The following is a 26,671-nucleotide window of genomic DNA, read 5'->3' as shown; positions in this document are numbered from 1 at the left end:
CAGCACGGGTGGTAATGCAGTCCCAAATCCAAAAAGAGCTCCAGCATGGACCATATGGGAGATACTGGATCTGATCGCTGTATGGGGAAACAAATCTGTTCTATCAAAGCTCCGTTACAGAACGAAAATGCCAAAGCGTTGAACAAAAAATCTCCAGGCTACATCAGTGCTGCGTTGACAGCTATACGGAAGCCAAAGACTCAAATGGACGCTCATGGAGGGAGGAGAGGGAGGGTACTGAGGACTCCAGCTATCACAGTCCCCAACAGTCTCCGAAAAGTATTTGCATTCTTGGCTGAGTCTCGACCAATGCTGTAGGTTCAAACCATTGTCCGGCGTGGTTCAGGGAATATCACATTTACTCATCCCCCCCCACGTGAAGAAAAGGAAAGAAGCGTTTTTTCTTGACTTCTTTCAGTGTCACCCTATTGTCTTACTGAACACTGCTGCAGATCACGTCTACCAGCAGCAAAGGCACTATCCACTCCTGCACCCCTGCTCGGTGGCAGTTGGGCAGTAGGACTGCTGCGTCCTTGTTATAACGCATGAGTGCTCCTGGCATGGCTTCAGGTAAGGTTTGCCGGGGGCGCCTGGGTGAAAATAGGAAGATTCTCGGTCATTTCCAGTTATATGGTACGAATGGCTGGTACGCGTCCTCATCATAGCAACGTGGGGCTGACTCCATCAGCCCCTCCCTTTCTGTGTAAGAAAAGATTCTGTCCTGCCTGGACTGTCATAGCAGCGGCATGCTGAGCTCTCTCCCCGCACCGCTTAATGTCTTGCTGGACTGTCATAGCCCTGGGAGGCTGCCTCCCTCATTTTATCTCACTAACAAGTCAGTTTCTTATTCCTGCATTCTTTATAACTTCATGACACAAATGGGGGGGACACTGCACGGTAGCCCAGGAAGGTAGGGGAGGAGGGAAAGCAATGGGTGGGTGTTGTTGCAGGGGACCCCAGTGAATGGCATGTAGCTCATCATTCTGCGGGATTGACATGGAGCAGCTGTGCTCTCTGATACACTGGTTCTGTATACACTTGCCCATATTCTAGCAGGACTGACTCTTTTTAGAACCATAAGAGGATTGATCGAGGAGTCTTCCCAGTTTTGTCTTTGCGCTCACCCGAGCCGATATCAGCCAGGGGCACCCATGATAGCAGAGATAGTACGAAGACAGATAACCATCATATTATTGCCATTTCCACCGGCAGCAGACGGTACAGAACGACTGATAACCGTCTCTGCTATGATGCAAAAGCAAATGATGCTGCTGTGTAGCGCTGGAGTATCGCCTCTGTCGCGGCATCCAGTAACCATACGGTGACTGTAAAAAAAAAAAAAAAAAAAAAAAAAAAAAAAAAAAAAGGCTGAACGGGCTCCATGGTTTGCCGTGCTATGGAGTCTGCCAGGGCATCCAGGAAAAAGGGCACAAAATGATTGTCGCCGTTGCTTTCCCGGAGGAAGGAATGATGACGACATTTACCCAGAACCACCTGCGACAATGATTTTGTCCATCAGCCACTGGGCTGTCAACCCATAATTCTAAGGGGCGGGGGGAGACTGCGGGGACTATGGGATAGTTACAGAATAACTACCCACAGTGCAACGCTCCGGAAATCGATGCTAGCCTCGGACCATGGACGCACACCACTGAATTAATGTGCTTAGTGTGGCCGCATGCACTCGACTTTATACAATCTGTTTTATAAAACCGGTTTATGTACAATCGGAATAATCCCGTAGTGTAGTAGACATACCCTCAGTCTACACTAGCAGGGTAGATTGACCTTAGTTGTGCAACCTTAAATATTGATGACTTTAAATCTTAGTCCGTCTAGAAATGTGTGTGTATATGAAAGCATCTGTTTTCTGAATTTCTTTTGTGATATATCTTAAATGTAATTGCATTTTGTATTTTTTTTTAAGGGTGCAATTTTCTTGGAAGGAGTGACAGTTAAACGTGTAACCCAAGTGACAACTCAACCAAAGTTAAGAGAAATACAGCAAAAATGTCAGCAATTCTGTGGATGGGAAGGGTATGGGAAAAATCATTTACTTTTAACTTTTTTATTTGAATAGTCCAAAAATTCAATATTATATTCATAATTTTGTGAAAAGTCAAGCAGGTAGCTATTTATTCGGATAGACTGTTCCTTTTTATTTTTTGGTAACCAGAAATATTCAACAGTAAAGCTATATTGGCCTGAAAAGAAAAGAAAAGAATGATCATCTGTTATAATTTAAGAAACAAGATTCTAGAATCATATGTCCAGGGTCAGATCATAAATTATGTTCGTATTAGCCATTGCTACACAAATACCAAATGCAATAGTCTGGTCTAATAATTATTTCTAAAGTTTTTGGTGAGTTTTAGTGCACATTAAACTAAATAACACTGGTTTGAACCAGGCAAAAAATTTCAAGTTTACTTATACAACTATCAATACACATCTGTTCTGATGTGCAGAACCCTAGTTTTACCGTTTCTTAGCCTTTCTACTGCAGTCGTTGCTGGTTTGAATTTGTGCCTAGCATTGATGTGAACACTGGTTTATTATCATTTCTAGATGTAATCCAGAATTTGAATGTCAGTTTCCAGAAGTGAAGGCTCATGGAATATTCACAGTATCTCTTAGGCCTGGTCTACACTGGGGGTGAGGGGGGTGTCGATCTAAGTTCAGCTACGTGAATTATATAGCTGAAGTCGACGTACTTAAAGTGATTTACTGTGGTGTCTACACTGCACTGAGTTGACTGCTGCCACTACCCCATCAACTCTGCCTGCGCCTCTCGTGGTGCTGGAGTACAGGAGTCTATGGAAGAGCACTCGGGGGTCAATTTATCGCGTCTGGACTAGGGTGGCTCTTGTAAGAAAAAAAGTCTTATGCAAGATGTTCCAACTGAAAGTTAACCTTGTAGAAAAGGTAGTGTTAACTGTGTCTCATGCAAGATTGATTAGAGCAATACATTACCTTGTATGGATACTCATTGTAGAATATTAATAAAAATCCTGCTTCTTTTAGGTCTGGATTCCCTGGAGCACAACCTATTTCCATGGACAAACAAAATATTAAACTTTTAGAGCAGAAACCGTACAAAGTAAGCTGGAAAGCAGATGGCACTCGGTAAGTTTTCATATCTAAAAAAACTACATAATTCACCTTGATACATAAAGCAAATTGTTTAGATTAGCAGTTTGTATGCTCTTTGGAGCGTGAATTTCTGCCTTGTACAATGGAGAGACATCTTTTATTTTGTTAAAGAAACAAAAAAAAGCTCTAAAAAATTGAAGTTCTAATATAGTTTAGTATTGTACATGTTATGCCGAAACTTGATGTCAAGCCTCTTTCATCTGAGATGCTTTTCTATAGACTGAATGTTCCTTTAAGTGTATTTTATTTAATATTTTTGCTTTAATTCTTGTCCTCCCTGAGTTTTGCCTATTGGTAACCAGCTGGGCTTGGATACCATGATGATGAGTGCCTTATAATAGGGGTTGTCTACACTTAAAACACTGCAGTGGTGCACCTGTAGCACTTCAGTGAAGGCTTTACCTACAGTGATGGATGGGTATCTCCTATTGATCGAGTGCTTTCTACATCAGGGGTTAGGTTGTTTTAACTGTGTTGTTCAGGGGTGTGTATTTTTCACACCCCTCAGTGACATAGTTATGCAGAACTAATTTCCTAGTGTAGACCAGGCCTAAGATAATATACAATAAGAGGCTTAAAGGAACTCAGCTTGGTAAGAAAAAAGTTATACTTTATGGTACACAGATCAATCTTTAACTTTTAATTTGTTCTTCAGTTGACATTTGAAAATTTTATTTGCTTTTTCCTATTGACAATGCATCCTACTAAAGATTGAAATTTCATAATTCTTCAAAAGTTATTGTACTGTAGTCCTGTGTTAGAATTGTAATTCTATGACTAGTCAGCATCCTTCTGATTCAACAGTAACTTCTGGTACATGTATTGCAATGGTGACATTCTTTTAGTAGAGGTGCAGAAATAAATTTTTCAGTCTGCATTTGTGTGCAAGACTTGTATGTGTAGAATGTATTTTTGACAGTTGATATACCGCTGGATAAAGAGAGATAATACCTCCTCTCCCCCTTCTGCTGTTAGAAGTTGTATAGGGATATCCATTTTAATTCACTACTCTGTAGGAAGAAAGTTACAAGAGCAGTTCAATAGAAGTAGGTAACAGAATCAGTAGAGAAACTAGCTAGCATCATGCACTGAAAATGCTTGCAGCTACCATTTCTAGACGACTCATCAATAATATATAGTGAGCAAGGTAAAGCTATTCTGTGTCTGGTATTACAAATCAACGCAGACCACAGAGGGCATGTCTAGACTATGGGCACTACAGCAGCCATTCTGCAGCTGTACTGTTGTAGCACAGTAATATAGACATTTTTCTATATGGATGGATGGAGTATTTCCGTTGATGTAGGTAATTCACATACCCAGGCAATGGTAGCTAGGTCAATGGAAGAATTCTTCCACAGCCCATAGCTAGTTTGATCTAAATTTTAAGTGTAGAGTGGAGCAGGATAAGCTGGAGTTCAAATTTTACTTTCCTCAAGCTAATATATATATGTGGTGAACAAACCTTCTTAAACACTAGCTATTTCCTGTATTTTGTTGGGAGTGTTCAAGAAGTGGAAGCGGATATGAAAAAGATTCTTTCACCACTGTATTCCATATGAGAAGTAAAACACTACTTCCCTTAGAAGCCATGTAAGACATGTTACAAGTAAAATGTAGGAATAAAACAAATTAATCAATCAACAAGTAAAATATCAGATCAGTGAAACTGACATGGTGACCAGTGGTAAAGCTATACAGTGGTCACATTTGAAGTTAATTCTGCTTTGAAATAGATTCCCTGTCTCTAAAATGGGGGAATGTTGTTGGAATTAATAGCTATCAAATAAGAAGAAACTCCATAATGTACCTGTGTGTGCACTGGGAGAAAATTTCTTCATGACTTTAGGTAGTGATCTGTTTATACCTTGAGTAATGATTTATTGCTCCTGTAATCTTTATTATTTGGCATTTATATAGCAGTAAGTGTTGAGAGGCCAGCTAGACTGGGGACCCACTGTACATTAGTTTCAGTTCGCTTTTTAAAAACCCTGGGAAATCTCAAAAAAATGTAATAAAAGAACATTATGCATTATGATAGTGTTTAATTGCATCATCACATAGTATTTGTTATATGCAGTGTTGTTGTAGCCGTGTCGGTCCCAGGATATTAGAGAGAGAAAGTGAGTGAACTAATATCTTTTATTGGACCAAGTTCTGCTGGTGAAAGAGACAAGCTTTTGAGTTTACACAGAGCTCTTCGTCAGGTCTGTAGCATTCCTGCCTCAATCACTGCACAAGATTGACAGTGAGTGAGGCAGAGGATTGTAAGGAGAAGAGAGGACATTCTCTTCTGTTTAAGTTATTGGACTGAGTTCCAGGAGAGCGGAGTTCTCTTCCTGACTCTCCCACAGACTTCCCCTGTGATGCTGGGCAAGATGATCACAACACATTGTGACAGTGTATGACTAGCCTAAGGCTGACTCACTACTTTGTTTACTTTATAAGGGTCCTCACATGGGGTAAATTGACAAGTTAATAGTTTAAATACTAAATGATTGACTGATTAGCTGGGTGATTCAGTTGAGTCATCAGCTGACACAGTTGAGAGGCAGGAAGAGACAGGGAAGACTGGAAGGAAGGGCTATATATGCCGGAGGTCTCACAGAGGTGAGATTTTTCCCTGCCTTGGTAGTTGGCAAAAACTCGGGGAAAGACGTCATGCTTTGGGGAACAAACATTTATAAAGCATTTGGTGTTGAACTTGCCACTGGTGTGCATGATATGCACAAATGGGATCAATTTAAGGTTGCATAAGCACCTTGACTTTCTTAACAGTAGCCCCTCCCCCCCATGTGATTATCTGTGTAGGAGAGGGAAGAAAGAGCAGGAGTTGGCAGTGTCAGAAATGTGTACACAACTGAGGAATGAAGAGGAGTAGCAGCAAAATACTATGGGTAAGAAGAATATAAGAAATGAAAAATAAAGAAGAAATTGCTAACTCCCTTTAGTTCTAGAAGTTTTGAAAAAATGGAAAAGTTCCTGGATCAGCTGTTTAAGTTCAAAGTTACAGGATACTGCGTTCGCAGAGGACATACATTTGAACTCTAACGGTGAACTTCTTGCCATACAGACATAATAATGGGGCATGGTCGCTATTCCAAGGAATGTGCAGATGATTCAAATATCAGTGACGATAGAGAATTAATACAAAAAGAGAGGTTATAAATAGGGCTATTGATTAATTGCAGTTAACTGACACAGTTAACTCAAAAAAATTAATCATGATTAATCGCACTGTTAAACTATAGAATACCAATTGATATTTATTAAATATTTTTGGATATTTTTTTACATTTTCAAATATATTGATTTCTATTTCAACACAGAACACAAAGTATACAGTGCTCACTTTATATTTTTTATTACAAATATTTGCACTGTAAAAACAATAAACAAAAGAGAGAGTATTTTTCAGTTCACCTCATACAAGTACTGTAGTACATCATCTTTATCGTGAAAGTGTAACTTACAAATGTAGATTTTTGTTTGTTTGTTACATTGTTTTGTTTTTGAGTACTGTTATGTAAAACTTTAGAGCCTACAAGTCTACTCAGTCCTACTTCTTGTTCAGCCAATCGCTAAGACAAATACATTTTTTTACATTTACGGGAGATACTACTGCCTGCTTCTTATTTACAGTGTCGCCTGAAAATGGGAACAGGAATTTACATGGCACTTTTGTAGCTGGTGTTGCAAGGTATTTACGTGCCAGATATGCTAAACATTCATATGCCCCTTCATACTTCGGCCACTATTTCAGAGGACATGCTTCCATGCTGATGACGTTAGTTAAAAAAAATAATGCGTTAACTAAATTTGTGACTGAACTCAGTGGAGGAGAATTGTATGTCTCCTGCTCTGTTTTACCTACATTGTGCCAAATATTTTATGTTACAGCAATGACAGATGATGACCTAGCACATAGAATCATAGAACTGGAAGGGACCTCGAGAGGTCAACTAGTCCAGTGCTCTGCACTCATGGCAGGACTAAGTATTATCTGGACTGGGGTAGGCACTCTATGGCACATGTGCTGAAGGCGGCACGCGAGCTGATTTTCAGTGGCACTCACACTGCCCGGGTCCTGGCCACTGATCCGGGGGGCTCTGCATTTTAATTTAATTTTAAATGAAGCTTCTTAAACATTTTAAAAATCTTATTTACTTACATACAATAGTTTAGTTGTATATTATAGACTTATAGAAAGAGACCTAAAAACATTAAAATGTATTACTGGCATGTGAAACCTTAAATCAGAGTGAATAAATGAAGACTTGGCACACCACTTCTGAAAGGTTGCCGACCCCCGATCTAGACCCTTCTTGACAGATATTTGTATAACCTGCTCTTAAAAATCTCCAGTGATGGGATTCCACAACCTCCTTAGGCAATGTATTCCAGTGCTTAACCACTCTGACAGTTATGAAGCTTTTCCTGATGTGCAACCTAAACCTCCCTTGCTGCAATTTAAGACCATTGCTTCTTGTCCTGTCTTCAGTGGTTAAGAAGAATGATTTTTCTCCCTCCTTCTTGTAACAACCTTTTAGGTACTTGTTCATTTTAAGAACACTTTCACAGCAGATTTGACAAAACGCAAAGAAGATTTCAATGTGAGATTTCTAAAGATAGCTACAGCGCTCGACCCAAGGGTTAAGAATCTGAAGGCCATCCAGAATCTGAGTGGGACACGGTGTGGAGCATGTTTTCAGAAGTCTTAAAAGAGCAACACTGACATGTGGAAACTACAGAACCTGAACCACCAAAAAAGAAAATCAGCCTTCCGCTGGTGGCATCTGACTGTGAGGATGAAAATGAACATGCGTCAGTTCTCTCTGCTGTGGATCGTTATTGAGCAGAGCCTGTCGTCAGCCTGGACGCATGTTCTCTGGAATGGTGGTTGAGGCATGAAGGTACATATGTATCTTTAGCGCATCTGGAATGTAAATATCTTGCAACACTGGCTACAACAGTGCACTGTCAGCATCTGTTCTCAATTTCAGGTGACATTGTAAATAAGAAGTAGGCAGAATTATCTCCTGCAAATTGTAACCAAACTTGCTTGTCTGAGCAATTGGCTGAAGTAGGACTGAGTGGACTTGCAGGCTCTTAAGTTTTATATTGTTTAATTTTTTAATGTATTTTTTGGTACCTAATTCTGCATTTGTAAGTTCAACTTTCACAATAAAGAGATTCCACTACAGTACTTGTTTTAGGTGAATTGAAAAATATGATTTCTTTTGTTTTTTGCAGTGCAAATATTTGTAATTAAAAATAAATAGGAAGTGAGCACTGTACACATTGTATTCTATGTTGTAATTGAAATCAATGTCTTTAAAAAATGTAGAAAACATCCAAAAATATTTGAATAAATGGTATTCTAGTTAATCATGAATAATTTTTTTAATCGCTTGACAGCCCTAGTTATATATATCAGTAGAAAAAACAGATTTGCTCTGGAAAATAAATGTGAACTAGTACAATGAGAGTAAAGTCAAAATGTTCAAATACTCAATAGGAAAGAGAGCCTGACATTTTTTGTAAGGCAGTTAGTGCCTGTGGTGATGAGCATACAAAGAGCACCCAACCCCTTTTCCCCTCTCCAAAAGAGAACAATTTGGGGGAGATGGTAAATGGCAAAGTAAATCAGATATTATCAGGACTTCACAAATCCACAGAAAATCAAGTGCTACAGGGTACTATTCTGGATTTACAGGAGGATGGAAAAGATGTTTTAGAGGTTTCTTCTATCTCAGTGGTTCCCACTGATTATTTATATTCATGTTATGTATAATAAATAAAAATAAAATGATTCGTATTCTAGTGCAGTTGCATTGTGTGATGCCCTCTAAATTTGTGAAGGTCTATAGCATTGTATACATGGAATTTTCATAAGGAAGACACGCTAGAATAACACAGTACCTTGGCATAATCCAAGATGATCAGATTATTTCCCAATACTTCATATTTTAAAAATTAATTTATCTTACATAGAGCTAGGTAGAGTAAAATAATCTTGTTTTATTGTTTAAATAAAAGAAGTTGGGATTGTTTTCGTAAGATTTCAGCTTCAATTATTATTTTAAATATAAATGAAATCATTTACTGTTTTGATAACTACTTCAACACTTCCTTAATTTTTTAATTATTCAAACTCTAGCATTTGTCAAGAGTACTTAACAGCTTGAAGAAAAGTTTGAAGGAATAAAGTGATTTAATGAATGCTGTTACTAATATAAACTCGGTTGGTAGTTGTAAATGTTTTAAGAAGTACAGTAGAACCTCAAAGTTATGAACACCAGAGTTACGAACTGACCAGTCAACCACAAAACTCATTTGGAATTGGATGTATACAGTTAGGTAGCAGCAGGCACCAAAAAATACAGTACAGTACTATGTTAAATGAAATTTTTTTTTACAAGGTAAGGAAACTTTCTGTGCTTGTTTCATTTAAATTAAGATTGTTAAAAGCAGCATTTTCCTTCTGCATAATTGTTTTAAAGCTGTATTAAGTCAGTGTTCAGTTTTAAATTGGAAAGAACAACCATAATGTTTTGTTGAGTTACAAACATTTCTGAATTCCGGACAACTACCATTGTGAGGTGCTTGTAACGGAAGTTCTACTGTACAATCAAAATTCGATAACTTTTTATGATCATCAGAACTAGGCGTCGTCTTCCCAATATCTGTGTGCATCTGAGCTTTGTAGAAGATCAAACCTCTTTCTTTTATTACAAATGCTACATCTTGCATGCTTTATTCTCTAGGATAGACTCCTTTGGTGACCAGATAGCTGAGATTGTGATTTGGATCTTCTTCAAAGTTTCCAATTCATTGCTTTCAATCTTGTAGAGAAAGAAAAGTCAGACACAGGCAGGCTACATATTTTTCTTAAAAAGAAAAACAGTGTTTTTACAGTAAAAATACATGGGCAGAGATACCCGTCTGTTTCTTATCCATATTGTTGGGATAACTGGATAGTTTAGTTTTACTCTGTCAGCATGTATTACATCCAAATCAAAACAAGTTCTAGATTCTCTGCTATTCTGTTTGATTCTCTTGCAAGCAGATTCCTTGTCTTCTTCACAGTCTAATTCATTCTCATTCAGACTTCCAAAATCAGTTTCATTTTCCTCGGAATTATAATTTTGGATTTTTATTCCAACTGTTCAGTACCTTTGGGGAAATGGTGACCATTTTCTTAAGTTTTTAGAATTTTCAAACTATCAACAGTTTTGTTCATTTAGTAGTTGAAGTACTATATCTTAATCTCTCATTTTTCTTCAGTATTTCTTGTTTCAAAGCAAAGTTCAAGAATCCGCAGGTATTAATGAAAATGTTGTTTACTATTGCTAACCATAGGGTTCAAATCACAATATTCCTCTTTGTTGTGGGTACTACTGTGAGATGGTTGATATTGACTTGTTACATCACAGTCAATCTCTCAGCACAAGGAGAATTTAAATACTGCACTTTATTTCAAAATACATCTTACATTTTAATTTAATTAGAAAAAGTAAAATGTTTGTTGGCATAGTAAGAAAAGGCATACTACATTGCTGTGTAAATATGTGTGTAAATGTATGCTAATGTTTGTTAGTAAATTTACTGGAAAGTTTAAAAAGAGAGTTGAATATTTGCATACATATATGAGATAGGGTTGCCAGGCATCTGGTTTTTGAATGGAATGCCCAGTTGAAAAGGGACCCTGGTGGTTCTGCTCAGCATCACTGACCAGGCTGTTAAAAGTCCGGTCAATGGTGCTAAGGCAGGCTCTTTGCCTGCCCTGGCTCCACACGGCTCCTGGAAGTGGCTGGCATGTCCCTGCGGCCCCTAGGCGCAGCAGTGACCAGGGAAGCTTCATATGCTGTCCCTGCCTCAAGCGCTGGCTTCATAGTTCCCATTGGCCGGGAACTGTGGCCAATGGGAGCTGCAGGGCATCACCTGAGGGTGCGGGCACCATGCAGAGCCTCCTGGGCTGTGCCTTCGCTTAGGGACCAGACATGCCAGCCACTTCTGGGAGCAGCGTGGAGCCTGGGCAGGTAGGGAGCCTGCCCTTAGCGTTGCTGATGCCTGAGGTAAGCCCTGCCCGGCTGGAGCCCACATCTTGAACCCCTTGCGCCAGATTGGAACCCTCTCCTGCACCCTAACTCCCTCCCAGACCCTGCACCCCAAATTCTCTGCCCAAGGTCGGAATCCCCTCCTGCACCCCAACCCCTACCCCAGCCCTCAGTCTCCTCCCACACCCAAACACTCTCCCGGAGCCTGCACCCCATCTTGCACCCCAATCCCCAGTCCTGAGTCCCCTCCTGTACTCCAAACCCCTCAGCCCCAGCCTGAAGCCCCCTCGTGCACTCCAAACCCCTCATCTCTGGTCCCACTGCAGACCCTGCAGCCCAATCGCCTGCCCCAGCCCTGAGCCCGTTTCTGTACTCCAAATCCCTTGGTCCAGCCTGGAGTTGTCATCTACTCACCAAACCTCTCATCCCCAGCCCCACTCTTGAGCCTGCACCCCTAGCTGGAGCCCTCACCCCCTCCCATACCCCTGCTCCCTGTCTCAGCCTGGAACCCCCCCCCACACCTGGAACCCCTCATTTCTGGCCCCATCCCAAGGCCTGCACCCTGAGCTGGAGCTATCACCCCCTCCCACACCTCAACCTCTGTCCCAGGCCAGTGAAAGTGAGTGAGGGTGGAGGAGAGCGAGCGACAGAGGGAGGGGGGCTGGAGTGAGTGGGAAGCGGGGCCTTGGGGAAGGGGCAGGCAGGGGCAGGATAAGGGTGTTTGAATTTGTGGAATTAGAAAGCTGACAACCCTAATATGAGTTAAAAGGATGTACAGTTGTATAAGTGAGGTGTATACTCATAGCACCTTCTCTAACTGAAACTATATGAGAACACAAATCTTGCCGCTTATGAAACTTTGAAGGGTGAAGGTAACATTCTTGTTGTGTATTGACGTTGCTGAAACTGACCATCCAATAACTTATGTTCCTGAAAGGAAGGCAAATCCCATTCAGCATCCAGAAAGAGAATGAAATTAAATTTAGGTGTTCATTAAATCAACAGCAAGTGTAGTCTGGTTTTCCAAAGTCTCTTAAAATCTTCAAACAACTAACTTTGTGTCCAGAGAGCCTTTCTTTTTTGAAGAGAGAGAACTATTGGTCTCTGAAATCTTTTATGTATGTCTCCATCCTCAAGGGATTCTGCCTGGACATACTATGTAGTTTGTCTATGTAGAGCAGCAGTGCACACTACTGGAGTGTGATTTCTTGTCTGAAACAGCACTATGTTAAAGCGCACTAGGGAGCTTTTTCACTTTCACCAGCAGGGTCTACTCAGACCAATTAATGAGTAACACATTAATCTGCCTTAGAAATCATACTTCCATAGTGTACATTACTCCACCATGGACGCAAGCCCTAAAGATGATAAATTTGGGAGATTAAACAGGTTAATGTGGTTTCTTAAACTTATATTTATTGCTTGAACACCAGGGATGCATATGTTGTGTAAGAGGGATTATATATAGAAAATGTAATTCACTGAAAAAGTTTTTTCTTTTCTTTTACTTGTCAGCTGTAACAAGTCTTGTGCGTGCACTCATTGGAGAATATTGTGTACAAAACTTGAGGCCTTAGCATAGGGATGGGCAAATTACGGCCCACGGGCCATTTTAATTCAACCCTCGAGCTCCCACTGGGGAGTGGAGTCTGAGGCTTGCCCTGCTTCGGCACTCCAGCTGGGGGACAAGGTTGGAGGCCGCTCCATGCAGCTCCCAGGAGCAGCAGCATGGCCCCTCTCTGGCTCCTATGCGTAGGGGCAGCCACGGGGTTTCGCTCTGCGTGCTGCCCCCACCCCAAGCACAGTCTCCATAGTTCCCATTTCCTGGGAGCCGCAGTCAATGGGAGCTGCAGGAGTCAGAGAAGGGACATACCACTGCTTCCGGGAGCTGCTTGAGGTAAGCGCCACCTGGAGCCTGCACTCCTGAGCCTCTCCCCATGCCCCAGCCCCCTGCCGTCCAAACCCCTCGGTCCCAGCTGGAGCACCCTCCTACACTCAAACTTCTCATCCAGAGCCCATACCCCCGGCCGGAGCCCTCACCCCGCACACTCCCTGCCCCAGCCCGGAGTCCCCTCCCACACCCTGAACTTCTCATTTCTGGCCCCACTCTGGCACGTGCAGCCCCAACCAGAGCCCTCGTTCCCTCTTGCACCACAATCCCAATTTTGTGAGCACATATGGCCCGCCATACAATTTCTATTTCCAGATGTGGCCCTCAGGCCAGAAAGTTTGCCCACCCCTGCCTTAGCAGATATAGATTGGCATGATTAGAACGAACAGTGGGATGTCATAAAATTAACAATTTTTGTTGTGCTCTGAGACTGACCTTTCTAATTTATTTCTGTTTTTATTTTCAATATGAAAACTATTTCTGTACTGTTTTTTATATTCATGTGAAAAATTGAAGCTCGAATTTATAAAATATTTCAGTTTTCTTGCAAGCCATTTTAGCATTCTAACTTTGTGTGCCATTAGACAAATTTCCATGAATTATTATACATTTTTTGTTTAACTGTAGTTTCTTTTCTCTGAAGGCTCTGAAAGTAAATATTAAGACTTCAAATGGGATAAAAAGCTCTTTACTCACCACTTTAACTTGGATGTTGTCCATCACAGCTATCATCCGTACCCTTGAAGCCACTTTTAACATCATTTTAGCTATAGAACACTTTTCAAGTTTATCTACTACAGTTTTATTCAGCTTACATTTTATTTTATATGGCTTTCTTTCTTTTTCAGGAGGAAGTCCTTTTACCTCTAAAAATACTATAAGGACATTTTTGTGGCTTATTTCTGGCTGGTTGAGCTTATAAAAGAGATATTTAAAAAAATACTCATCCAGCTTAGTCAAACTTCTTATATTTAATCAGTGTTAAATAGTTGTATATTATTCCTTTAGCTGGGGTTCTCACAGTTGCCTCTCAGGAGGCTCAGATACTGGAGCATCTTTTTGTTGATCTGTCTTATGTACTAATTTAAATATCAACAGTGATAGTCTATGTGACAGTCATTAATTTCACTGAGGACCTGATTTTTTTCAAAGATGGTTGCAGTTGCCATAGATTTCAGCTGGAGTTGAGTTCTCACCCTTCTGAATTTTTTTTTTAAAAGTGCTGCTTGTATCATGGAGTTTTCTCTACAATAGTACAAGTATTTTTTATTTGCTTTATGAATAGTTGTGCTTATTGTTTGACTATCAACTATCACTTTTTCCCCTCTTCTCAAATTAACATAACCCCAAAAATAAAATGAGCAGTAATTATATGCAATATTGAGGAATAATGTATCAAAAACGCTTTACCACAAGCCTTTTAAATACAACTACTTTTGGTGGTTTTAACTGAAGATAGGATGCAGTCATGTAGACAGGATGTGAGTTGTGAGCAGAGAAACTGGAGCAGTTGGGCAGCTTGTCAGGTAAGGTTTTGTCAGTAGTTGAGTTTTGGGACTCTGAGCAGGGAAACAGTGTGACGGAAGTCTGTGTGACCTGTTAACATGGAGGGATGTTCTCAGGATACATGTATGAGTGGCACGTGTTTATTACCTAAAGGTATTTCAAAAGTGAGAGATCTGTGATGTCTGTCATTAACACAGCATGCCTTTAGTCGGGGAGAGGGAAGCACTTGTAATTCTCAGTAGACAAAGCCCAGTAGGGTCACCAAAGAGACTTCAGTGGAAGCAGGAAAATAATGAAACTAACACTGGAAACCTCTCCATGGAATGAATGGCTTCAATAGGAAGGCAGCAAGTTGTGAGCCTGTGTAGGGCAGGAATGGGCATTGGTCAATAGGAGAAGATTTGAAATCTGGGAGTTGGAATTTGTCCTTTCTTTCCAGGGGCATGTTTGATGATCTGTTCTGAACACTTAAGCAAAATCCTACTTATCTATCTAATTTGTGCTATATCTATTGCAGTAATATCAAACCCCCCAATTCAGCAAAGCATTTAAGCATGTGAATTGGGGGGACTGGGTATAAGCATCCCTAGCTGTTTAAATCCTAAATAAATAAATAGTCCCGCTGAAGTTGAAAGTTCAGAATTTGTACCTTGCTGTGTATCGATCTCCAGAAATGCAGGTTTATGTGTGCCCACCTCTCTAGTGACCTGCATATTGAAATACTTACTTGTCTGGAGATCTGCATTCAGTGTGGGTTCAAGCACAAAAACCATGTTTGTGTCAGGGTGGAATAGGCCTAGAAGACCCCTGCCACAACCATCCCAGGAAAGGGGCAGTGGAACTAAATCCTTTGAGTGGCCTAGAGAGACCGCGCAGTAGATAGCTGATCAGGGAAAGGATACAGGGAGCAGCTGATGAAAGAGCCTGCAGCAAGCCGCCAGTCAGGCCCCAGGAGGGGCATATAAAAAAAGAGCTGCAGAGCCAGAGACCTACAGTTCCTTGCTGGAGCCAGAGGAGTTCAGACAGTTCTCTTGGGTGGCCAAAGGGAACTGCAGCACCACAGACAGCTCAATGCTGGCAGGAATTGTGGGAGTGAGAATGAGATCCTGGGTGGATGCTGGGCCTGAACAAAGAAGAGCCCTGAGGTAAGGGTGGAGCTTTGGTGAAGGCTGGGGCTGCGGGGAAGTGGCCTAGGGGACTGAAAGTAGTTTAGCTACAGGGACATGGCAGCGCATGGCTTCTATTCTTAGGGTCCCTGGGCTGGGACCCAGAGTAGTGAGTGGGCCTGGGTCCCCCCATAGGCCACTAGGGAAACAGCATACAATTGGACAGTGATAAACCCCTGGAAGATGAACTGAACTACTTAGTGGCCCGGCTGGAGAGCTGGGACCAGAATAGACCAAGAGGGTGAAACCACTACCTCCAGGGAGGAAGCCTTGGGAGTATGCCCTGATGCCAGACTATTTAAAAAATGCAGACACAGGAGCAGAAGGGGTGATTGTGAGAGATGGGTGCCATGCCATTACAATGTTTCTGTGCTTGAAATTAATAACATAATTTTCAGCTGCTCTAGAGAGATTTTTTTCTAAGTATCTTATTTAACAGCATAAAGGTGTAGTACTCCTCATTGAGGATTAAGTTCGTGGCAAGTTAAAATTTCTTTAAATGGGTTAGTATTTTTATATCTAATTATTATGAGGGATATCTTCTCTCCCATATTCCCAACTCAAAAACTGACTTAAAACACAAAATAAATCCAAATATTAAGATGAGGTAAAATGAGAAAATTCAGCTAGTAGGAAAAATTTGAGTCAAAAGAGAAACTAGCAGTTTAACATTAGGGCTCCTTTGTCATATTTATGGTGTTTGTGATGTCACTAAGTGGCCCAGAATCTGTTTAGATTCTTCATACATATATAAGAATAGCCATACTTGGTCAGACCAATGGTCCATCTATTTTGTATTTTGTCTTCTGATCATGACCAATGTCAGATGTTTCAAAGGGAGTGAACAGAACAGGGCAATTAGCAAGTAATCCATCCCCTGTTGTCCAGTCCCAGCATCTGGCAGTCAGAGGCTTAGAGGCACTCAAAACATGGGGTTGCATCTCTGACCATTTTGGCTTATAGCCATTGATGGCCCTTATCTAATTTTTTTTTTAATTCAGTCATAGTTTTGGCCTTCGCAACATCCTCTTGCAATGAGTTCCACAGGTTGATTGTGCATTGCATGAAGAAGTACTTCCCTTTGTTTGTTTTAAACCTGATATCTTTCAATTTCATTGGGTGATCTCCTTGTTCTTGTGTTATGTGAAGGGGTAAATAACACTTCCAGTTTCTCCACACCATTTATGATTTTATAGACCTTTATCATATCCCCCTCCCCATCCCAGTCATCTCTTGTCCAAGCTGAAGAGTCCCAGTCTGTTTAATCTGTCGTCATATAGAAGCTGTTCCATACCCTTAATCATTTTTGTTGCCCTTCTCTGTACCTTTTCCAATTAAAATATATATTTTCTGAGAAAGGGCAACCAGAACTTCCTGCAGTATTCAAGGTTTGGGTATTCCATGGCTTTGTATATAGGCATTATGATATTTTCTGTTTTATTATCTATCTCTTTTCTAACGGTTCCTAACATTCTATTAGCTTTCTTGACTGGCACTGTACATTGAGTGGATGTTTTCAGAGAACTATCCATAATAACTCAAGGTCTCTGTTTTGAGTGGCAATAGCTAATTTAGACCCCATCATGTTGTGTGTGTGTGTATATGTGTGTGTATATATATATATATATATATATAATATATATATATATATATATATAGTAGGGATTATGTTTTCCAATATGCATTACTTTGCAGTTATCAACATTGACTTTCATCTGCCATTTTGTTGCCCTGTCATCCAGGTTTGTGAGATCCCTTTGTAACTCTTTAGAGTCTGCTTTGGACATAACTCCCTTGAGTAATTTTGTATCAGCAGCAAACTTTGCCACCTCACTGCTTGCCCCGTTTTCTGGATGATTTATGAATAGTACTGGTACCAGTATAGGTCCCTGGGGGGACTCAATTGACCTTTCTCCATTCTGAGAACTGACCATTGAGTCTTACTCTTTTTTTGTTTCCTGTCATTTAACCAGGTACTGATCCATGAGAGGACCTTATGCCATGATTGCTTAGTTTGCTTAAGAGCCTTTGGTGAGGGAACTTGTCAAAGGCTTTCTGAAAAACCAGAAATAGTGTACTTCCTGGATCACCTTTGTTGCTGACCCACTAAAAAATTCTGATAGATTGGTGAGACATGAAATCCCTTTACAAAATCTTGGTTGATTGACATCACATTAGTTATCCTCAAGTCAGCTGGTATATCTGCTGATCTAAGTGATAGGTTACATACCACTGTTCAGTAGTTCTACATTTTCATATTTGAGTTCCTTGAGAACTCTTAGGTGAATACCATGTGGTCGCGGTGACTTTTATTATTTCATTTATCAATTTGTTCCCAAATCATCTCTGTTAACACCTCAGTGGGACAGTTCCTCAGTTTTGTCACCTAAAAAGGGTGCAAATGAAAAAGCTGTTAATTGTTAGTAACCGTTAGGAAAGAGAGATAATAAAACAGAAAATATCATAATGCCCCTGTATAAACCCATGTATGCTTACACATTGAATCCTGCATACAGTGCCGGTCAGCCCATCTCAAAAAAGATACATCAGAATTGGAAAAGATGCAGAGAAGGGCAATGAAGATGATTAGATTTATGGATCAGCTTCCATATGAGGAAAGATGAAAAAGACTGGGATTTAGAAAAGAGACAACTAAGGGAAGATACGACAGAGGTCTATAAAAGTGTGAATGGTGTGGGTAAAGTGAATAAGGAAGTGTTGTTTTCCCCTTCACATAACAAAAGAGCCAGGAATCACCAAATGAAATTATTAGACAACAGGTTAAAAACAAACAAACAAAAAAAGTACTTCTTCACACAACGCACAGTCAATCTGTGAAACACTTTGCCACAGGATGTTGTGAAGGCCAAAACTATAACTAGATTTAAAAAAGAACTAGAAAAGTTTTGAAGATATCAATGGCTGTTAGCCAGGATGGTGGTCACGGATGTGACCCCGTGCTCAATGGTGTCCCTAAAACTCCAACTGTCAGAAGCAGAGCCTGGATCGCAAGGGATAGATCATTTGAAATTGTGTTGATAGATTCAGTCTCTCTGAAGCATCTGCCACTGACCACGGTCAGAAATGGGATACTGGGCAAGATGAACCTTTGGTTTGACCCAGAGTGGTCATTTTTGTGTTAATTGTTTAAAATATTGTTAAAATACATTGCTAGCTACCTCCTTAAATGGTGACTTTTTCTTCTGGAATCTGGAGATATCTTTTTATTTAGGATTCGCCCTTCTTCAATCATATGTGGCAAGCAACCTGTGTATCTGTGTACCTGTGCATCTGTACAGAATCCAAATATTGACATGGAAAGTTGTGATAGTTTTCACTGACTGACTTTACTAACATCCTTTTTCTGTTCTTACTGATTTTTACCGAATAATTCTGGGGTTTTACAAAAGCTACTATTTATTTTTTAACTTTTTTTTTCTCACCCCAGATTTTGGACTGCTGAAATACATGAAAATTCTAATTGTGTTAAGAAAATCCAATACTCTGTTAGATGTTTATTAATAATTAAACAAACTAATTGTAAGGCGTCTGTTAAAGTAAGGCATTGTAGTGGAAAATACACTTCCTTGTATACGTATGCATGTGTGTACATCAGTGCTAGAGTCATTTTAAAAAAACCAAACAGTGCTGGAACTCCCTAGAACCAACACCCTATTCTAGAAGGAGATCAAGCTGCTTCTACTTTTAATACTCTTCTCTCTATTTTTTGCTTTTTTACTCCCATCCTACTGTGCCTCCATATTAACTCTCATATTTCCATAGAAAACTGTCAAGTAAATTTTTTGCACTGATTTTCACCCATTTTTAATATTTTTTTTTTTGTAATAATGTTATATTCCCAGGAAGTTTTAAACACAATAGAAACCAAAAAAACAAAGAGCCTTTGGGTTTTCCAGCTTTCAAGGTGTGCTGAGGTCAGGTGATGCAAATTGTGACTTTCTTTGTCTTTACTTGGGGCTTGGACTGGTTGCTGGCTATTGACTGCTGAATCCCAAGTATAGACAAGGTCTGGCAAATGACTTTAAAACGTCAAACCAAAAGCTTTGAAGTTCACTTAAGTAATGTTTTTCTTTTGGAAATATTTCCTTTGTAATTTTAACATGTACATTTAAAATAACTACATGTAAACCATGCAGTTTGTGGGAAAAAGATAAATATACTTTTAAAATTTGTTGCATTACATTTTTAGTGAATCTTTAAAGTTTAAAAATGTTCTAAAACTGTATACTGTGAATCCTATATTAAGTATTTATTGAAGCAGTTATTACTAAGCCTCTGGTATCCTGAAAATATTTTTATGCTAATACATTCATGAGACATATAAATCTAAAAGACAAATTGAAAATTTTCCATTACAAAAATTATGCCCTGTGGCTCTGTTAATAAAGGGTATACATTGTATGTTAAGAGTAGCTAGAAGATATGCATATGGTTTTACAAATGTACCTAATTTTGAAGGGTTGGATTTTAGAAATAGCAGTTGCTGTATGAATAAGATAATTATTACAATATGTTAAGGCAGGTTCTATATTTGCTGCTGCTATCGGCTTTTGTACTGAAAAGTGTGATTAGCCCAGGTGGTTTGTGGCTTGCCTGTATCCCTTGATACGTATCTCATTAATAACGTTTGTAGCAGATGTTAGTTCTAATGAGTGGAGCTGAATGTTTAGACAGGAATAGTGTGGATAAGGTAATGAGACACCAGTCTTGGGGAAAAAAAATCTCCTACAAGGAAGAATATTAAAAAGGTTTCAAATGTGTATTGAATAATTTAAAATAGTGCAAACAAAAACAAGGCTATCTACATTTTATCATGTTAATGCACATGAATTGATCCAAAATCCAAAGTATTAAGGAGTTTTAATTACTTTATTTACATTTGTGTGAGTACCTTTTTATATTTCATATCCATATACATGCCGTTTCTATTAAAATCATGTATGTAATTTAGCCTATCTTTTTAGTTACTATAAAGAAACCATTTTCAAAAAGAAAGCAAGCGCTGGCTGTGATAAAATATTATTGGATTTGAAAGAATATGAAGCCATGTTTTTCCCTGAAAATAGGTTTTTTAAATTAAATGTCCTAAGTAAAAATTACAATGACTGTGTAAAGTACCATGGAGGATGAATGTGTCTGATTTATCTGAGCAACCGTATACTGAGATCACTGGGGAGGAAGAATGGCTAACGATTGACTTTAAGACATACCTATCTGATGGAATGCTACAGCTTCGTGGAATTCTGATGGGAAAAAAATGGGTTGTTACCTAGTTCTTTCTATAATGACCCATTCTCTTACAAGAATATAATATAAATTAACTTAGCTAACATCATTCTTACCTTGGGCTTATATGTCAAATAGCTTAACAAATGGACTGGTTGGAATCCACAATGAGATCAGCCACTGGCTTGATTCTAAAGAATTTGTTGTTTGATAATAATGGTGCTGACTCTGACTATAAGGCTGAAAAGAAGAATTTTATTTGATTTTTTTAAAGTTGTTGTAAAGAAGCATCATATACTATAATGCTTGAGTTTCCCTCAAGTATAAAATTAAGCTATAGATACTATAGATCTGAGGTGATATAATGTAGCACTTTTTTGCACATGTGAATGAAGGATCACATCATGACACTTATAGACTTGAAATTTTTGATTTTTTAACAAATTCATTCTAAATTTTTAACTGCTCAGGCTTTTAATTTTCTAGCAACTTGTCTGTACTTGTAATTGTGGTTCTCTGGGTTACATAAAATCTTTAATAGGCTACCTTCTATTGGTTGTTTGATTACAGGAGAGTGAATGGATATTACAGCATTGTAACAGATTTCTATTATGATTTTATTTGTGTATATCTATTGGAGGGGGAAGGGGGGAAGTATTGATAGGGAAAATAACCCCTCCCCTATTATCTTAAGCCCTAGGCCTTTGAGCAAAAATAATTTAGAGCCCAAGTTTAGCTTGTTTTACTGTATAAAGGGCATGCCAAGGCAGAAAGATGTAGTCAGGGCCCAAAAGAGGAACTAGAATTGGATAAAGGGGAACCAGGAGATCTATTAAGTATAACAGCTGACCCTGCTGTTGGGACTACAGAAAAAGTGCTAAAACGGTCAAACCGCAGACTTGACTGGCAAAGACTATAATAGGGAAATAGGAAAATGTATGAGAGTTGCTTGCTAAATAGCAATATGTATGCCATAGGGTAAATATTAGTTATGTTTTGCAGTATTAGCAATTTGTATTCCAAATAAGGCTGTATCTGTGTGTGACGTTTTACGGTTTTAACCTTTATAAGTTCAGTAACATTTGTAACAGACAGAGCAGCTTAACCCTTGCTAGGGTGAACCTGTCTCTCCCTGCATATATGCTTGTAATCAATAAAGGTGCCTCCGGCTGTCTGATCAAATCACGGAGGTGGTCTTCTTTTCCTCAACAGTATGGAAAGGATATGTTCATGGGCAGGAAAGGTAATGTTTTGCTTGTAGATAAATTAAGAAATGTAACTTAATTTGCGCAGTTTCCTCAGTTTACAATCAAATAGTTAATCCACAATGAGTGCTTTTTCTGTGATCTCACCTTTTTTCTGATGAGATAGATCGTTAGGCATTGTTGTTTCATAGAATTTGTCTGTTTGGTGGCTCCAGCTGTGAGAAAATGGACATTTTTCTCCAGTGTTCTTTTGTGGCCAAATAAAGTTCGAAGACTCGCTTAGTATCTGTCTCCATCTAACTTTGAAAGGAGGATGGCATTAAATAGCTTTTACATGATATAGAGGTCAGATTTTTGTGATACATAACACAAATGCAGAATTTTAATAATTCCACTTGGCTTCAGTGCTCTTCCAGGTGTTGGTTTGATCACAAAAATAAGCCTAATTGCATCAACTATTATTAGCCAAGTTATGAAGATATACGGTATTTTTTCAGTCAGTAGGTGCTTTTTTCTTTGTTTCAGAAATGAACCTGTTTCCTAGAGTACAGTGTGTTGGTGGAGATGATCTCTTTCCTCTGATAAAACCAAGTTCTGATGACTTCATGTAATTAAAAAGCTAATGGCACTTCTTTTGATTAGAAATATGTGCTGCAGTGCTCTGTCTTAAGGGAAGAAAATTAGACACAAGATTGTGTCTTCCATGACCTTCATCTGCAACCTGACATCAAATTTTTTGCTTCCATTTTTTTGCTCAAGGGTGAGAGAGAATACAGGCTTTCTGGCGAGTGCTCCAGCATGGGATTATCGTTGTTGGTGTAAGGGTCTTTTCACTGTGTCTTCCTCTGGTTGTGCCTGAGTTTCTAGATCTATTTGAGAATCAATGAGTATATTCTCTAACCAGTTTTTTGCTTTCTTCAGTGAGGCAGTATGGATCATTCTAACTTCTTACACTGGTGTATACTAATCTATAGTAGTACAGGATGCTTTGTTAATCCTGGAACATGTCCATGAGGAAATGTTGTTCTCCGAACTGGAGACTTGCTTTATCAACCTTGAATACTTGGTATTTAGCTGTTGTGGTAAGTGATCCTAAAATTTCGAAATAATTGTTTCATCTAAAAAAATAAACTGTCTTGCTACTGCTGCCCAGGGTACATTTGACAGTAATTTTTGGCTACCATCTGCCAATGACTTTCACAATGCTTTGTGAAGACAGTATAATTTTAAATGTATTGACCAAGGTGATTGCAAAATTTAATCTGAACCAGATCTTCTAATTTTCCTAAGCTCCTTTCATTATCTGAGAAACCTAGACTTGATGCAAAGACAGTATTAAGTTACTGTATATTGGACAGTCTTTTAGAAAGTCTTCTACATCATGGAATAAAGTAATTTCTGTGCAGATACTTCCCAAATGGACTAGATTCTACATACAGGTATTCTGTTAATTGACTGAGGTTCCTGTACTTATAGATTTGATGTTAAAAGGAGTTTCTTTGGCATGATTGGAGAATGTTTGTGTTACAGAAAATTGTAACAGATCCTCCTGGAGCTTTATATACATTTATGCAGCACTGTTTTCTGTATTTAGCATCTTAGTCAGGCTTTGCTTGGCAGAGCAGTCTTTTATTTAGTCATTTTTTCTCCTTAGCCTACCTTTTTAGGGATGTACTGCTAGTTAATCTCACACAAGTGTAGCTCTGCAGAGGCAATTCTGGGAAAAAGATGCTACTTATGAGTAACTCTTACATTATAAGCTTGGAGTGTGACAACTTACAGCTTTTTAAATGATCAGTTTGTTCTGACACTTAAATCTGTGCTAGTACTTAATCTTTATTACCAGAAAAGAGTAGGTCTAGGGTAGGTTTCTCTGCAACAGTCTATGTGATGAAGACTGCTATGAAGAAATGACTGCTTCTGAGCAATGTCCTTAACTGTTTTAATTGCTCCATTTAATTTCACTGATTCTTTTGGAGGCTTCCTATTTCTAATATACTTAAAGAATCTCGTGTTTATTTTTACACTCTTAGCTATTGGCTCTTCTAATTCCATTAATGAGATTTGCCTGTAGGGTGGACATCGTTCACTATCTTTAGGAATATGATTGTACCATAATTTAAGGTTTGTGGCATTTTTGAGGGTTCAGGCATACGTTGCATGTAGTGTTACATAGTTTACAAAAATTGATAGCGTAACCGTCTGCTCTAGTTGTTTTGAGGGCCTCTCTTTATTGGATTGCTTTATTTATCTAATCATGGGAAATGCTTGTTTCTAGATTTTTGGATAATCGTGTCTCTAACAAAGATGAGTTTTATTTGAGTAGATAACTTTCTACAATGTTTGGATTAGGAATTTTTTGTAGTATGAAGTTGCTTGTAATCAGTTTGTTTTAGTGCCTAGAGTTTTGTATTTGATGGGTTGTAATATGTGGTGGAGTTTTGTTTAAATATGCTAGCATTACTTCTGTTTATTCCCAAATGCAAAAATTCTTTAACATTTAAAATAGTATTTATCTGCTTGTTTTTCTCATTAGAGAAATTCTAATTTTAAAGAAACCTGGGCATATGAGTTGTAGTAGTTTTGCATCCACTGTTACATCAGCTTTTCAAAATTCTACTCGTGGAATATTTATTTATTTATTTTTGAATAGGCAGGACCCTCTACAGATGACCAGCTGAAGCTGGGAAGCATGAGATTTGATCATAGCCACGGTCTTAATGCAGAGCTGCAAGTGTTGTTAGCATAGTGAGGGCAATGAGAAAAATTCTGTTCTCCCACCGGCCCATCAAGAAATGAGATGAACAGGGGGAATAAATAGACTCACAGATTCCAAAGCCCAGAGGGACCATTCAGGCTCCCCCGCCTCCCTGACTGTAAGATTTCCTTCTAGAAGATGGATTAAATCATATCCTTTTGAAAATATGTCTTTTAATCTCATTTTAATGATTTCAAGTAATGGTGAGTCTGCCACCGGCCCTGCTAATCTATTCCAATGTTTAATTCCCTTCACTGTTAGGAAATTTAATCTTATTTCAAGGTTGAATTTGTCTAATTTCAGTTTCCACTCATTGGATCTTATTATGTCTGTATCACAAGATAGAAAGGCCCCAATCTATCAGATAACTTTTCCATGTAAGTACTTAGAAGTGATCAAGCCACTTTCAACCTGCTCTTCAGGTAACTGAATAATTTGAACTCCTTAAGACTCACATCATAAGGTTAGTTTTCCAGCCCCTGGATCATTTTTGGGGCCCTCCTTTGGACTCTCTCCAGTATGTATGGCCACAGGATGCAGGAGAAGGAGGATGAGAGAGACCAGAATGAAAGTGAAGCAGTTGGATCAGGCATAATAGTAGGCCAGACTGGATAACAGGTGAGCTGCAGATCTGCTGCTTTTACAAAGAGCCGAATGCCATACTTGGTGGAGACCCTACATCATCCCGCACACCACTATGGGTACCTCTGAGGAGCCCAAGTCACAGGGTCCTACTGTGAACAGTGAGGAGGAGGATTGGGGGCATGGGGATCCAGTTATGCCATGAGCTAGGACCTGTTTGGGGCTCCCCTGCAATCCAGTCAGTCCTGGTAGTCGAGCCCAATGCAGGGGAAGGAACTAAAGGTAAGTGTATAAATTTATTTCCCATTAGTGGTGGTGCCCCCAACTTAGCGGGACATAGCTATACACTTTTCATTAATTTGCTTCTAGAAGAGGTAGCAGTACAACAAAGAGAGTTCCTGTCATCCCCTTGCAACTTGTTTCTGCCCCACAATACATTGTCAAAACTCCCCAAAAGGGTGTGCTGGACAATGGCAGGTTGCACACTGGTTTACTTAGCCATGAAGCACTTCACTGGGAATCGAAACAAGCATTCCTGGTGTCTGTGCACAGTGTTGTGCAAGGAGCCAAGTGTGCATGTTCACAAGCAGTATACTAACTGTGGTGGCTTTATGCTGATGTAACTTGCATCAGCAAAAGTTTGTAGTGTAGACATGCCCTTAGTCACTGTTTTTCAATACCAAGTGTCTCATCCTATTGGAATAACACGTGTTATTTATTTCCATATATATTACCTTGTATTTGGCTGTGTTAAAACACATATTTTTAGACTATGACCATTTAATCTGATGATTCAGATCACTCTAACAGAAACCTGTTCTCTTCATTATTTACTACCCCACCACTCTTAGAACCATCTGAAAAGTTTAGTAGGAAAGATTTTATATCATCGATAATATATATGATGATGATATGAAAAAGAAAAAAGGTCTTATCCCACAAATTTTTCAAAGATAGAAACATTTTATAGTTTTAACTACAAAGAAAAGCACATCCCTTTTTGTTCTTTTCAGAAGTTTAAAAGATAAGATACTTCTTACTATGAATAAATTCTGAATAGTTTTTGAAAGTAGTTTGTATTTTTATTTCTGGGTTTATCGTTG

General features: G+C 39.1%; 1 protein-coding gene across 4 annotated transcripts in view; it reads left to right on the top strand.

The window, feature by feature from the left end:
- The window catches only part of RNGTT (RNA guanylyltransferase and 5'-phosphatase), a 416,253-nt gene that overhangs the window by 79,769 nt on the left and 309,813 nt on the right, over positions 1–26,671 (top strand). For all 4 annotated transcript variants that reach the window (XM_075063842.1, XM_075063841.1, XM_075063840.1 and 1 more), the window contains exons 7-8: positions 1,928–2,037; positions 3,025–3,126. In XM_075063842.1, coding sequence (XP_074919943.1) covers positions 1,928–2,037; positions 3,025–3,126 — 212 coding nt within the window. The remainder of the gene's footprint in view (positions 1–1,927; positions 2,038–3,024; positions 3,127–26,671) is intronic.

Source organism: Chelonoidis abingdonii, chromosome 3, assembly GCF_003597395.2.
Source record: "Chelonoidis abingdonii isolate Lonesome George chromosome 3, CheloAbing_2.0, whole genome shotgun sequence".
Classification (NCBI taxonomy): Eukaryota; Metazoa; Chordata; order Testudines; family Testudinidae; genus Chelonoidis; species Chelonoidis abingdonii.
The sequence above is the reverse complement of the archived record's forward strand: the minus strand, read 5'-3'. Positions and strand labels throughout refer to the sequence as shown.